This window comes from Meleagris gallopavo, chromosome 13, assembly GCF_905368555.1.
Source record: "Meleagris gallopavo chromosome 13, MGAL_WU_HG_1.1, whole genome shotgun sequence".
NCBI lineage: Eukaryota > Metazoa > Chordata > Aves > Galliformes > Phasianidae > Meleagris > Meleagris gallopavo.
The window spans coordinates 17296630-17311524 of NC_139416.1; the positions used below are offsets into that span (position 1 = coordinate 17296630).

At 51.8% G+C, this 14895-nt stretch overlaps 1 protein-coding gene across 2 annotated transcripts in view; it reads left to right on the forward strand.

Annotated features, from left to right (window-relative positions):
- JPH3 (junctophilin 3) overlaps window positions 1-14895 on the forward strand; it is a 43009-nt gene that overhangs the window by 10919 nt on the left and 17195 nt on the right. Inside the window, exons 2-3 of one of the 2 annotated variants that reach the window (XM_085234655.1) lie at window positions 2064-2841; window positions 10922-10970. In XM_085234655.1, the coding sequence (XP_085090781.1) occupies window positions 2064-2841; window positions 10922-10970 (827 nt within the window). The remainder of the gene's footprint in view (window positions 1-2063; window positions 2842-10921; window positions 10971-14895) is intronic. The other variant, XM_085234654.1, reaches the window with a different exon arrangement.

The window sequence follows — 14895 nt, forward strand, 5'->3', positions numbered from 1 at the left end:
CTGTCCCTCACCCATATGCTCAAATCCAACCACAGAACATGTCCCATGTCCCCCCGCCCCCCCCACCCCCCCAAGATGTCTGCTGTCCATCCTGCTGTCTGTCTTGCTGTCTGTCCCTTGTTTGCCCCGTGGCCAAGCACTGCTCCTCACCCTGCCCTGCAGGTGCCAGTCCTAATCCCAGCACTCTGCCTCCCTCCCAGCTCTAATCCTATAAATCCTGAGCAAATCCTCCCAGTGCCCCTTCTCCAAGGCAGTCTTTGTTTGGAGCAAGCATTTTTGGGGGGGTACACAGGGAACCGCAGCCAGTGCTGGGGAAAGACAGCAGCCTTAACCACTTCCTGCTTTTCCCTCTGTATAAAATGCCTTTAAACCAGAAGGGTGGTGGAAATTGTCATTCAGATGGGAAAGGCAAGCAACTGCCCAGCTCAGGAGGATCCAACGGGTGCTGATGGCTAAGGGCAAAGAGCATTTTGTGCAGAGCGGGGATGGAAAGCCTCTATCAGTCTGAGCCAGAGGGGATCTGCTGGGCTGTTGTTATCAGGGCTGTTTCAGTGAGGGACACTATTTTAAGACTATTTAAGTCTCCCTTGCCCCGATACCACACAGTGCTGGACCCTACTTTGGCATTGCCCCGGGCTGGGCTCAGCAGCGCTGGCTGGGCACAGAGCCTGCCCAGGGCTTGCAAATCCACCCAGCAAGGGCTTAGCCAGGTGGTGAATCACTGCACTGTGAGACAGCCCCAAAAAGATTAAAGCTGACCTAAGAATAAAAACAAGCTCTGCAGTTCAACCGATAGGGATAACATGACAAAGCGTGCCAACGGGATGGGATTGCAACCCCAGGGCAGGAAAGCAGCAGATTACCACTACACATTGCAGTATACAGGGCATGCAGGTTGTGCTTGGGTGGTGTTTTCCTACCTGGATTGGTTTCTTGTGGCTCCATTTTCCAGCACGGATGGCTTTAACCCGAGGCACAGCAAGATGCAGCGTGCATCCCTGCAAACTGCCAGTTAGGTAACTCCAGCAAGTGCCCACGCAAATGGAGGAGTTCAAGCAGGGGCACATTTCTAAGGATAATAACCACACAGATATATCCCCACGAGGCTTTTATTTCTATAGAGCTTCTCCCTTCTGCTGCACACATGAAAGCATGATGTACAGAACAAAATACATGGTAATACACCAATTGCTTTCACCACTGCCGGCAGCAGATGGGGTGGATTCTGCTCCTGGATGAGAACCCCAGCCTGCCTGCACTTTCCTTTTCCAAGTTCAGGCTGGATCTAAAGGGCAGCCCAGGGAAAGAAGGCTCCATTTGCCCCAGTGCCTTGCCTGGTTCCTAGCAGCCAAAGCGCACACCTGCAAATTGACCCAGATGTTTTACTTTCTTCCCACATTGGGATACTATGACTGTAAAGATGGGGTTGGGATCTGGAGCTGCACTTTGCTGTTGGGAGTCTGTAATGGGTGGCAAAGCCTTTGGCTATGGCAAATGAGAACAAGCCCAAATGCAGCAGCCACGGATACAGAAATGACGAAAAAGAACTTTTTGCCTTCAGAATGCCTCAAGTAGGCAGGGATCTCCAGCAAGAAATGCCCTCATCTCCACTGCCAACTCTTAAATGAGTTCTGGGAAGGGGTGGATCCTGGCTCCAGCCCTTCCAATCACTCGGGTATGTTGCTTACACCTGAGCTGCCCTGGGTTGGCCCTGCCTTCCCACCAGGTGCTCCGTCACTGCTTCAGACTGTGACTTAGCATTTCCACTACAGAGTCCGAATGTTTCCAATAATAACAGGTCCCAACGATAACAGCCCAAGCAGGCTGACGCTACTCCTTTCCCACAGGATGCATCACAGGATCATTCGGGTTGAAAAAGACCACTATGGTCACCAAGTCCATCCTGCCATACCCACTGACCATGTCCCTCAGTGCCACATCTCCACGGTTCTGCAACACCTCCAGGCACGGTGACTCCACCACCTCCCTGGGCAGCTGTGCCAGCGTGTCACCACTCTTTTGGAGAAGAAATTTGAACCCACTCTTTGCTTTTGCCTCCCCAGGGACGTATCAGGGCCAGTGGGTCGGAGGGATGCGCCAGGGGTACGGCGTCCGTCAGAGCGTTCCCTACGGCATGGCTGCGGTCATCAGGTCACCCCTGAGGACGTCCATCAACTCCCTGCGCAGCGAGCACACCAACGGCACGGCCCTGCACCCCGACTCCTCGCCTGCGGTGGCCGGCAGCCCCGCCGTGTCCCGAGGTGGCTTTGTCCTCATGGCCCACAGCGATGCCGAGATCCTCAAGAGCAAGAAGAAAGGCATCTTCCGCCGGTCGCTGCTGAGCGGGCTCAAGCTCCGTAAGTCCGAGTCCAAGAGCTCCTTGGCCAGCCAGCGGAGCAAGCAGAGCTCCTTCCGCAGCGAGGCCGGGATGAGCACGGTCAGCTCCACCGCCAGCGACATCAACTCCACCATCAGCTTGGGCGAAGGCGAGGCTGAGCTGTCTGTCATCGAAGACGACATTGATGCCACCACTACCGAGATCTACGTCGGAGAGTGGAAGAACGACAAGCGGTCGGGTTTTGGGGTGAGCCAGCGCTCCGACGGCCTGAAGTACGAGGGCGAGTGGGCCAACAACAAGCGTCACGGCTACGGCTGCATGACCTTCCCCGATGGCACCAAGGAGGAGGGCAAGTACAAGCAGAACGTCCTGGTCAGTGGCAAGAGGAAGAACCTCATCCCGCTGCGGGCCAGCAAGATCCGCGAGAAGGTGGATCGGGCCGTGGAGGCGGCCGAGAGAGCGGCCACCATCGCCAAGCAGAAAGCGGAGATCGCGGCCTCCAGGTAGGCACCGAGGGGACGAGGGAGGAGGTTTGTGTCCTATAGAGGATAAGGGCTGTTGCTTGGGGGACGTGTTGTGGTGCTGGAGGCTTGGGGGATGTTGAGGTGGGTGTTGGTCGATGGTGCAGCCTTGGCTGCATCTGTGGGCTTGCTTCTTTTGTGCAAACTCAAGCCTTCGTGCTTACCCGTGGTTAAACTTCATGGATTTTTCTCAAAAAGAGGATGGATCCAGGCTGAATTGCCCCTCGTGTTCATTGTAAGCAGGTTGAGGGTGCACGACTATCCCAAAACAGCAATAGAGGATCGACCAGAGCAGTGCACTCACTGAGGGCCATGTGAGGGTGGCTGCAGCATGGTGGGATTGGGATTCTGAGTCCCTGGGTGGGACAGGCAGCTGTCACTTGGGAAGTCCTGGGCTATTTTCCCCATCTCTCCCCAGCCTAATAGGAGAAGGGCTCCTGCAATGCTGTTTCCCCAAATCCTCTCTCAGACTCAGCCCAGAGAAACCACCGTAAGGATGGTCTGTGCCATTTCAGGGATCAGATATGGCTGAAAAACAGCAGAAGAGGAGGGAAGAAAAAACAACAGGGTGATATCTAGTTTTAGCTTAAAACTATGTCCAGCTCAAGTGCCTTGTAGCCAGCTCCCAAAATGTGCATAGAGCATGGTGAGCTGCAGTGAGCAACCAGAAGAGAGGTGAGCTGAAGAGGAAAGTCTCTTCTGCTGAGATCAGGGATCTCTGCAGCACTTTGGGGAGTGGTTTATTAAAGCACGGGTTTTTCTTTCTGTTTTCTGACCAAGTGCTACACGTAGAACCCAGGGCTGTGGATAGGGAAAAAAATCAGGCAGCTCCTCAGTCTCCTGTGCTGGATTAATGTTGGATCTGGATCATTTGTATTCAGTGTCACACTTGAAATCTTTATCAGCACGTCTGCTGATGACTGATCTGCAATGTGAATGAGACTCCCAGGCCTGCTTGGGGAGCATATTTGGACTTGATGTTTTCTAGCTGATGTTGGACCAAGCTGTTGTCAAAGCTTTAAAAAAAAAAAAAATCCCACTCGAATGCCAGGTAGGGAACAGACTGCAGAGCAGAGGAAAGACCAGATCTTTCCGTGTGATGAGAGGATGTGAACATCTTGAGACAGTGGGCTGAACCCTGGAAATGAAGATCTCCTTTCTGAGAGCCTGAGCATCCCCAGGTGGTTCCAGTTCTGGAACACCATGAGAGCAGGAGCTGGGAGAGATGTGACCCCCCCAAGCTGGAAATGCTTTAATGAGTTGTTGGCATGTAAGGCTCTACCTCTAATTACGAGAGAGGAGCAGGAGGAAAAATAATCAAATCCATCTGGGGCGCAAACACCTTCTCCCCCCATATCAGATGGGGAGCATGGAACCCATGACCATGTGTGCATCCAGAGAAAGGACAAATAGGATGTAGGGCCACTCAGCAGACCCCGTTAGTCATTAGTAAAGCTGCAAAGAAATAAATGAATGGGAGTGCTTCAAGGATAACCCAGCAGAGATGCAGCCCAAGTTTGGCATCGCTCACGAGCATCATGACCCCTTCATCCCACACTGCCGCCTCCCAGCTTTACCCTTCCTGCTCCAGAATAGACACAAGAAAGCGTGGCCACACCAGGATTTACTCTTCTGATGGCACAAACATTGCCTCTGGTGTGTGGGGGAGCTGAAAAGCCCTGTATTGATTCTGCTGTGCAGCACACGGGGATGGGGGTGGGCAGATTCCAACGTGACTTGTGCCATTTAGTGCTGGGGTAGTGTCTGCGCATGACACCCATCCTTCCACCTGCATTAATGGCTTATGTCAAAGCCCCAAAACTGAGCAGCAAAAGCCAAGCTGTCTGGCTGCATTCAAGCACGCCTGCGGGTCTCAGAGGAAGTGGGGCTCGGTGTTGTGCAGACTCAAGGTGTTGGGGACTCTCTGGTGTTTTGCAATTTGCCAAATGGAAGTGGGAAGCAGGAAAACTGTTTTGTCTGAAATGCAAAGGCTTTCTTTTTGAGCTCTTTTCCATTGTAATAGTTTTTGCACGGATGCTCTCGGCTGCACCCCAGCATGCAGAAGCAGAAGACAGCAAGGTTTTACGACCAGCTAGAAAGGCTTTCACGTAATTAATATGATTCATTTTCAAGCTTCTAAATGTATCAACACTCTCCTGCAGTGCCCACACCAAATTGCATTGTCCGAGCTGAAATAAAGGCAATAGGTACATTGGCAAAGGGTTGTTTCTGGGCCTTTGGGGCTCACGGGTGCAATATCCCACATGTAAAACCAATGAGAGCCACTGGCTTACCACCAATCTCCAGGACAGCCTTTGTATGCGTGTGTGCACGTGAATGTGTATGCTCTTCTGTCTAATAATGTGGCTGAATTCACTGCACAGCCTTTCCCTCGGTGGGGGAAAAATATGTGCCCACCCACAGGTTTCATTAAATTTGTGAGGATTCGGTATTTTTGAAAACTCAACCACTCTGTCAGATTTGGTTGGAATTGGCCAACACGTTCAAAAGTTATTAGTGTGGGAGTGATGGCATATAGATATATAAACAGCACAATCGCATAAGTAAGCCCCATTTCCTGAGGAAAGTAGGCTAAAAACATAGTGTACTGAAGACAAGTAAATTGGATTCTTCAACTTGTTTCAGTCTGCACAAAGCACAATGTGATCTGCGACACAGAAAAGTAAGCTCATTTAAGGAGCAGTTTGCAGGTTCCGTCGATGATTCTCCTAAATTTTCCCTAACGCAATTAAAAAGGAAAGAACATTTTCTTTCCTCCTGCCGAAATAGCTCCTGTAAAGTCATTGGGTGAGAAGAGTCAGCGTTCAGGATTGGAAAACAAATGTTGATATGAGCTATTGGTTTTTCCAGTCTGGGGAGCCCCGTTCTGCCCTATTAAAATGAATGTGTTGGGTGTCCACTTTTGCTTCATCTCCACCCCATCAGGCATGAGCCCACTTGGAAGAAGGATGCACTGAAGACATCAAACCCCATCTCCCCAGTAATACACTGATACCCACCATGTCCATAGGCACTGGTGTGCCACGGGCGGCTAAAACGCAATATCCAGCCATTGAGCCAACAGGCTCTTCCATTTCAGAGTTTTGGAGGAAGAGGTTGGACTTCCATCAGAGAAATGGCCATTGGTGTGATGGGCAGCACTGGGACGTGCTCAGCTCCGCACTCACGGTCCCATAGCACTGGAAGGGATGCTGCTCTCGGGTTAGTCCTAAATAACATGCTTCCAGGTGTAATTATAGCCTAGCCATTTGCTAACGATGAGAAAAATATAATTAAGTTCAACGTCCTCAGGAGGAATCGAGCTGCAAATTAGCGTGGTGTCATTCAACTCCAGAAAGTAAAAGTGGAGGGGAAAAAAAAAAAAGAAGTGAAAAAGAAGCCAGGAAGGATGGGTAAAGGAGGATGCTGGGGCTCTGTGTGTGCCCCTCACCTGGCACACAGAGGGGAGCAGCAAGGCAAGAAGAGCCCCAGAGTGCTGAGCAGCAAAGTGCAGGAGGTTGTCTGAGCCAAGCAGGTGATTTCTTTAGAAAATGGAAATGCAGCCCAGGCAAAAGCCACAGAAAAGAATAGACGCGGCAGCTCCGATCCCAAACATTTCAAGTTGCAGTAATGTCACCCCCGGCAGAACGCCGAGCCGTAACGATGCTGCTTAATGCTCTCTCAGGTCTGTGCCTGCAGCTTTGCAATTGTGCTTGGCTGTGTTTGATTCCAGGGTTGTGCTGGCTCTCCTGCTGCTGCGGGGGTGGCTGTGGGGCTCCCGCCTCTGTCTCACCATTCGCTGCGGATGGAGCCTGGGAGGATGTGGGGTGCAAACCCAAAGGGTTGTGTGTGTCCCCTTCCTCTGGCTGGGATGGTGGGACGAGCTGGCAGCTGGATTGGGAAAAGCTGAACTGGGAGAAAGCATCACCACTGCCTCTTCGTTGGGACCAATGGGGCCACTGATGGTGCTGTGTGCCTCCATCCCTGTCCACACTCCCCATCCTTTCCTTGAGGACAGAGGACAGGGATGAAAGCAGAGGGGATGGACGGAGGTGACCTTTCAGGCAGGGGTAATTCCCTTTGCAGCAGTCTGTTTTCTTCTTGCCTTCCTCTTCCCCAAACACCCCCAGGGCATCTCATCCTTACCCACTGCAGCTCTTGCAGCCCCTACTGTCCACACCGCGACTGCCTTAAGTCCTCCTGCAATGCAATTTAATAACTTCCTGCTCAGACAGGACTTAGGGCATTAAACCTTTCTGCAGCTATGTCAGAAGTCAGGAGCAGACAGCACGCTCACACAGGGCAGGGCAGTGTGTCCCCTGCTGCCACCATGCTGAGTGCAGCACCCACTATACGAATGGGGGGAGCTGGCTGCCTTTTGGGTGAGCAGTGCTTTGCAAAGTAATCCCTCTTAAACAAACAAACAAACCCTTATTTGCTCTCCTTTGCTGCTCTTCAGCCGTGACCCGATTCCCTTCTTCACCATTCCTACCACTTTCTCTTCTCACTGAGCTGAATCAACCCAAATCCAAGATGCAAGTGTGTGGTATGGATTTGTGTAACCCTTTCCAACATTGCTAGGTGGTGATGGAATAGCATAGGAAGGGCGAGGATGGAGCCACAATCCTGGCAAAGTGCAGCTGGAGGGGCTGTCTTAGCAGCAGTGGAGCAGGAATGGCTTTTGGGGGATGCAGGATGAAGGAGTGACTCAGGATGGGAGAACTGCACTTTGCCATGCGACCACATGGAGAGGGGGGGAGATGAAGGATTAGGAGTGCAGTGATCTCAAGAAGCAGCCATGGGGGCTCAATCAGTGCCTGCCTTCTCCTCCTCTTCTTTCTCCTCCCTCTCTTCTTCCTCCCCTGTGCACAGCAGCCCATCAGGCACCCAGATCACCTGCCTGCTTCTTAATCCCAGACTTCTACCAGCTTAGTACATGGGCTGAGCTATGGGGCAGAATGAGCCCAGGGCAGGATGATTGCAGCCTCCCGGTCCATGTGGGTCCCCACTGACATGGGGCATAGGGCAGGCAGGGCAGGGCATTGCCTCTGCTGTGCAGGATGAGAGAAGGAGGTGAGGAGGAGGAGGGTGGGGAAGGCTTTTCTTCATGCTGATGGCAGCGGGAAGGGAGCAGGGTGCTGCCACCCCATAGTTTCAGGTGGAGCAGCACTTCTTCATAAGAGAGGAGGGGAAAAAAAGCCAGCGAGGATCAAAAGCCATCCCCTGCTTTTCCTTTCTGCCACTGTTCAATGAGAAAAAAAACTGCAGGGTTGCTTTTCTCAGCTATCTCAGGGAGGAACCTCCCCCCTCCCCCAACCCTGCGCAGCTGCCTGGCTCGCAGCCCCCGAGCCTTCCTCCCTCCTCATCCTCACCGCAGCAGCTGGCAGGGCCACAGGACATCCTGCAGCAGGCTCAAGTGTGGCGTATAGCTGTGGCATCCCACCACGTCCCACCTCCCCCACCCCCCATCCACAGGAGCTGCTGCGTGGTGCACCCCAGTGATGCCACACACGCAAGCTATAGGGTGTCTCTGTGCTGCAGCAAGCCCCAGTGCTGTCTTCCTATCCTGTGAGAGAGGCCTGCTTGCTTTTCCTCTCCCAGCTCTCATTTTTGGCTCCCTGGCACACGTCACTGCTGGCTGTGCTGCTCCCACCCCAGGCTCCCACCCCCGTGCATCCCTGCAGCAACCACCCCACAACCCCCATGCTTCCCAGCCTCCCCAGTCCCAAGCCCTGTTTACTCTCTGGAGTGAGGCAAAAGCAATATCAGGAGCGCAGCTGAGATGAAAACTCAGAGCTGGGCAAAAATATTGAATATTTTCCTTGTGGGTGTTGTTAAAGATCACTCTTCCCACTGGCAGAGATTCGAAGATGTGAATTCGGGAGGAGCAGGGGAACCATTCCCCAAGTCTGGAAATCCTAGAGGAATGAGATTTGTGTCGCCTTGTCCATGCAGGACAAACAACAAACCGTCCTGCCTCCCTAATCCAGGAAATTAAAGGATTTGATCACGGACCTCGCTAAGTGAATTTCCCCCCTTGGAAATCCCTGGCGGATTTAACCCATGGATCCAACCGATTATCCCCTTAAAGTTGTGACTAAGCAAGGTCCCAATTCTTCAAGGTGCTGAGCACCCTAAAATCCCTTTTTAGTGATGACACAGCCTTCTCGATCAGCTTCTTTTATCCGCCTTGGGCTCCAAGCTGGGGTTCCCCAGCAACTTCTGCCTCTCCCCATTTTCTCCCCATCTCCTGGGGGATGCTCCAGCCCTGGAAGGCACTTTTTCCAATGGGAGAGGTTTGGGCCAGGATTGGGGCGGGGATCTGCAACTCACCTGGATCCTAGAAATGCTTTCTCTGCTATCTGCCTGCGTCTGTCTACTCTGTCTCTCATCACCATAGCACAGAGGTGAAGCATCAATAATTAAAAGCCCAGGTTCTCTCCCGAGCTCTAAATCCCTTCCCCTGTTGTATGTCAGTTGCTTAAGTGGAAATTTTCATGGGCTCTGCCTTAGGGGAAGAGCAGATATGGGGCTGTCTGCCATCCTCAGGGCGTGATGAGGGGCTGCATCCCAACCAGAGGATGCTGTGGGGTTCTTGGGGTGCACATCTGTGGAGTAAAGCATCTCCTGGGTGGGCTCTGAAGTTTGAGGCAGGCAGGAGCTGCTCGTTGCTGTGGCAACACAGAAGATGTGTATTTTTTTTTTTTTTCCCCTCCAACAGCCATTGGGGCTGCAGCCAGCGGTGCTCGCACAGCAGCAGGGTCTGGGCAGCCCCAAAGCAGCTGCACAGGGCTGAGCATGGGTCCCTCTCCTTCCTGCCTGTCCCATCCGGGCTGTGGGAACCCACAAGGATGGGTCAGCTTCAGGCAGCACATAAAAGATGGGAAATATCACCCAACAGCCTTATCCCTCCTGCTATCCCCAAAGGGAACGGAGCTGTGGGGACTGCTGGCAGCATCCTGATGCAACATATTTTGCAGTGTTTTAGTGTCTGGTGTTGCATTTAGTAGGGCTGTGTGGATCTGTGTTCAACATAACCCTGTGCAGGGCTCAGCTGTGCTGGGGGATGTTGGTACCCTGTTCCTTGGGCACCTTCCAGGGTGGCATTAAGCAGTGGGGTTAATGGGATGCTGCCGGAGGAGGGGGGGGGATTCCTGTGTGCTATACAGTCAGCATTGCAGGAGCTGGAGGTGGCTGTGGAGATGAAGATGATGCTGTCACGTCCCTCACAGGGCTGTCTGGCTCCCCATTACCACCAGCTCCATCCCAGTGAGGTACCAAGTGCTGTGTCCATCACAGCTTGTTTGGTTTTTGAGCATCTCTTACAGCCTTACTACCCCATCACTCAAAGTACTGGACCATCTCAGTCCATCCCTCAGTTCCCTGCCCTATCACACAGAAACAAGCGTTCTCCCCACCCCACAGAGCTGGAGGCAGCAGAGAAATCCCAGAGGGTGAGGCTGGATATCTCACACCACTCCTCCGACAGCTGGAGAGCATCCGTCAGCGCTCCCAAGGCCATGTCAGCTCCATGTCCTGGCCCAGCTCCAGCCTGTGCTGGAACTAAAACATGAAGTTCAGTGATACAAGTCTGTTGCTGGCTCCGGACAAACTTTACTGCAGTTTGCTTTGCAGTGGGGGGAGGTTTCTGCTGAGTGTTGGCTGGTTGCAATGCTGTGTAGCCAGAGGCACATCACAGAGCATCCCTCTCAATCACATCCTACAGGCAGAGGATGGCTCCTGAGCTCAACATCATGCTGCGTCGTTCAGGCTTCTGGAGCTCCCACAGCAGAAAAAAAAATAATATATATATATAATTTTATATATATATATATATATATATATATATATATATATATATATAAAATAAATAAAAAATTTGCCTGGGAATCTTGTTTGCCAAATGTCTGTTTTGCTTGAGGAGAACAAAACTTGTGAAACTGCCAAAGCAATTCAGCCAAAACCCGAAAGGGGTAAAAGGGTTAGGGAAAGAAAAAAAAGTCTTTTTCCTCGTGGTTCTGTTGTTTTGCTTCAGAATTTGGGTTGACTCATTCTTTTCTAGGCATCAAAATGAAACTGAAATTAAACGGATGGATCTGCTTTTCCAGCCTGTAAGTTTCTCCTTCACCTGGAACTTTTTGCTCAACTTCCCCACGTTCTCTTCTTCCAAGTGCTTTTCCTTCAGCTGTAGGGAAAGTCTCCAACATGTCCCAAAGGGCCAGGCTGTGCTGATGCCTCATGGATGGGCTTTGGGGCTCTCCTGGAGTCCAATCAGGGGCTCCCCCAGCTTCCTGAGCCCATGCCGTGGTTGAGTTCCTCTTTCTGTGCTGCCCTTTCCATCTCTGGCATTGGAGTTTCTACCCCACTCTTCATCCCATGTGTGGCATCAGCCAGCTGAGGAGATCAGTGTGGAAGATGGGGAGGAATGGGCTTTTAGGGAATGCTGGATCCTCTGCACACTGCAGATCTATACTGTCTGTATTAAATGCAAAATTTGCATTTAATAATGGGGAAAGCTGAAGGTCCACCAAATCCTTTCAACCTGCAGCATGGGGCAGCCATCCTCTAGGTCCCACTAAGTCAGGATTTTCTACCAACCTTCATCCATCTCAAGAAGGTTGGCTTTAATTATTGACTGGGCTGATCCAGTCCTGATCTCACTTCTGCAGGGCATGACCACCTGCAGGTGGATGGTTGGCATCACACCAAGCCCCCTACCCACACCCTGCACATCCCCATGGTTATGCCTTAGGGGCACGGTTAGTGGACATAGTGGGGTGGGTCAGTGGTTGGCCTGGATGATCTTGGTGGTCTTTTCCAACCTTAATGATTCTATGATTCTGTGATTCAATGATTCTCTGCCACCTGTCAAACCCATGGTGGCTCCCAGAATAACCAGCTGCCCCTATGCACAGGGATGGAGGAGACCCCAAGAGATGCCGTGTTGGAGCCAGCTCGCCTGGAGACAGAGAGATGCAATGGCAATGCAGGATCCAGCCTGGAGTCATTACAGTCAGCAGCATGCACAGCCAAACTAAATGCTACACGTGTCCAAGCAGGCTGAATTATGGCTGCTCTGGGAGCTCTAACTTGGCCTGTTGTGCATTTAAAAATCTCCACCCAAATGCGGCATTGATGTAGGGCTTTTCTGCTGCTCTGGTTTTGCATTTAATACAGACAGTATAGATCTGCAGTGTGCAGAGGATCCAGCAGAGCCCAGGTTCCTCTGAGATTTTGTGCCTTCGTTTGCTTTTTCTTGGTTCTTTCTTCTTCTCTTACTTGCCAAGGGTTGTTAGTGATTTCTTCCAACCTGTTTTGCCTCCTGCCTGGAAGTGGCAGGATCGTTTGTAACGTGCTATTTTTGCACAGGGTCAGAGGAGTGTTTGTGCCTTTGGGATGTGTGCGTGGACGGCTGTCTGCAAGCACTCGACAAGAGCAGGGACCAGAGGGAGCTCAATGTTTCCCATTCTCCCTCTCATCATTCAAATGGGCCTTTTCCATGATGTACCTAAATAGTTATAAAAAAAAAACAACAACACATGGAAACCTGCCCCATCCAACCCACAGTGATTGGAAGAAGAGAACATCTCTACATCTCTTCTGCCCATTTCTTCCCTTTCCTTGAAGCCTACTCTTCCCACACCCTGCTCCAAGTGCGTTCCTGCAGGTCTTGCATCACCTGCTATCATTTTCCAGCAGCTGATGAACCTCCGAACATTGCTGCAAGCAGAGTGTCACAGAACAATTGGGATCATCAAAGATGATCCAGTTCCAACTCCCTGCCATGGGCTGGCTGCCAACTACTAAAACAGGCACCAGGTCAGGTTGCCCATATCTCCATCCACCTGGCCTTGAGCATCTCCAGGGATAGGGCACCCACAGCTTCTTTGGGCAGCCTATGCCACGGCCACACCATATCTCACATGTTTCCAGCTTATAAGAAAATGGGAAACTCCATACCTGGAGCTGGAGTTTGTTCCCACCTGTCTCCATTCGGACTTCATCAATGTTGTCCTTCCTTCAAGGCAAAGCTCCACTCCTGCACGCAGCTCTGGGCCAGTAGGACCGAAGCACCAGGACAGGCAGGTGCTGCCCAGCTTCATCACTCACCCACATCCTCTGTAGCTTCATTACAAGTGACAGATGGCAGGAGATGAGCCTCCCTCTCCAGATGTTAATTATCTCAGGAGCTGTAAATAACGTCTCATAGCAGCTTGCACACAGCCTTGGGTGTGAAAGATTCATCCACTTTGCCCTTGCCAGGGGCGAAAAGGAAAAGAAGGAAATCCACCAGGAGAGAGATCCATGGGTCTGCCTGTTCTGCTTGTCCCTTCATTGGGAGGAATACTGCAGAGCATCCTGGCCAGCAGTGGTAAATTTGCCATTGGGTACCAGAGCCGTCCACCCACCCCATATGGGTTGATGGTTGGACTAGATGATCTTAGTGGCCTTTTCCAACCTTAATGATTATATGATCCCATATGCCCCAGCCCTCTGAAATCTATTTGGCTGTGCCAGGCTGGCACTTATTGTTTAGCACTGATAAGGATAACAAAAAAAAAATATACAAGCATCCCCGGGACTGAGTTGGGATGATGGCAATAAGGTGAGCTGGAGAAGATGGAGGCATTAAGCCTTTTTAAGTCCTCCCCTGAGAAGGATCTGGCTCAGGGTCCAGGGGGCTGCACAGGCAGCTTCGGGGGGTTCTTCCTTCACCCGTAAGCTTGAAAAGCACAGAGGTGGAGGAGAACTGACAGAGGAGCCTGGAGCAAAGGAGCTCCATGGAAACTGGCCCCATTGCCACGTTTCCATGAATTTAGGAGAGCCTCAGGCTGGGACACGGGTGCCTGCTGCCTGCAGTGCTTAGGAATGGCACAGGGAAAATCAGACTTGGGCTTTCGACCAAGGTATTTTCCACATTTCTCCATATTTCTTGGGCAACATCGAATAGCTCCACAGAAGGAAGCTTCTGGTGATGGGAATTTCCCTGCTTCACCCCAGCATGGAAGCAGCAGAGCTCCCCATCACTGGGAATGCCCCATGCAGAGCTCAGGTTTGGGGGATGGGACTTCACTCCCACACCCCAAATCTCCACCTTGGGCTGGAGCTGGGCAGCCAGGTGCCCTCCTTGCTATGCACAGCACCTGCTTTCTATCTGGCTACAGAAGCTTTTGGCTGCATTACGTCATGTCAGGGGTCACATTAGCTGCTTTTTGCTCCTTGATTAAGCATTCCAGCAACAGGGGAGGGATGGTAAAGGAAAAAGTAGATGGAGGAAGCGGGCGAGGCAAATATGCTTGTGATAAGCAGGTAAATGGGAATTTATGTGCAGATGGCTAATTGGTGAGTCTAATATTCCACCCCCTGAACACCGGCACTGTATTACTGCCTTCACAAATCACTTGAGGCAAGCCTAGTGCAATAACAACCCAACCAGGAGAGCTGTGAAAAGAGTCAAGCTGGAATTAAGAGTGGGTTTTATCGGGGCAATAAATGCCAGATAGTGAAAATAACAAACAGGTTGTTAATTGCTGCCATCTCTCAACTCCCCGAAGGAAGCGTCTAGACAGAGCCCAGCCCCAGGTCGCAGCCACCCCAGCTATAGGGCTGGTCTTATAGGGCCAGCAGGGTGCCGGATGTGGGATGGGAAAGGATGCTGAGCCGGAGCCCTGTGGGCACAGGCATGCAAGATGGGTTTGCAGCAGCACCACATGGCCACGCTCTGCCCTAAATCAGCCGTGCTCCCGCAGAGGTAGAAGCCAGACAGTCTGCAGCAGCTATTAATAATTCAGTCCCCATTTGTCCCATGGAGGAGAGTGGGAATTGTGGCCAAGCGTCGGGGTTTGAGGCAGCCCTGGGGTGCTGGCGGGTCCCATGCAGGGTGGGGTTGCTGTTGGGTTGCCCTGACTGGGGCTGCATCGGTGTTCACCCTCTTCCCCTCAGCTCTAGGGTTGGGTTACTGGCATTGATCACTCAGGGACTTTTGCTTTACAGCTCTCAGTGCATCTCAGCTTGCTGCAATTAGGGCCAGATCCT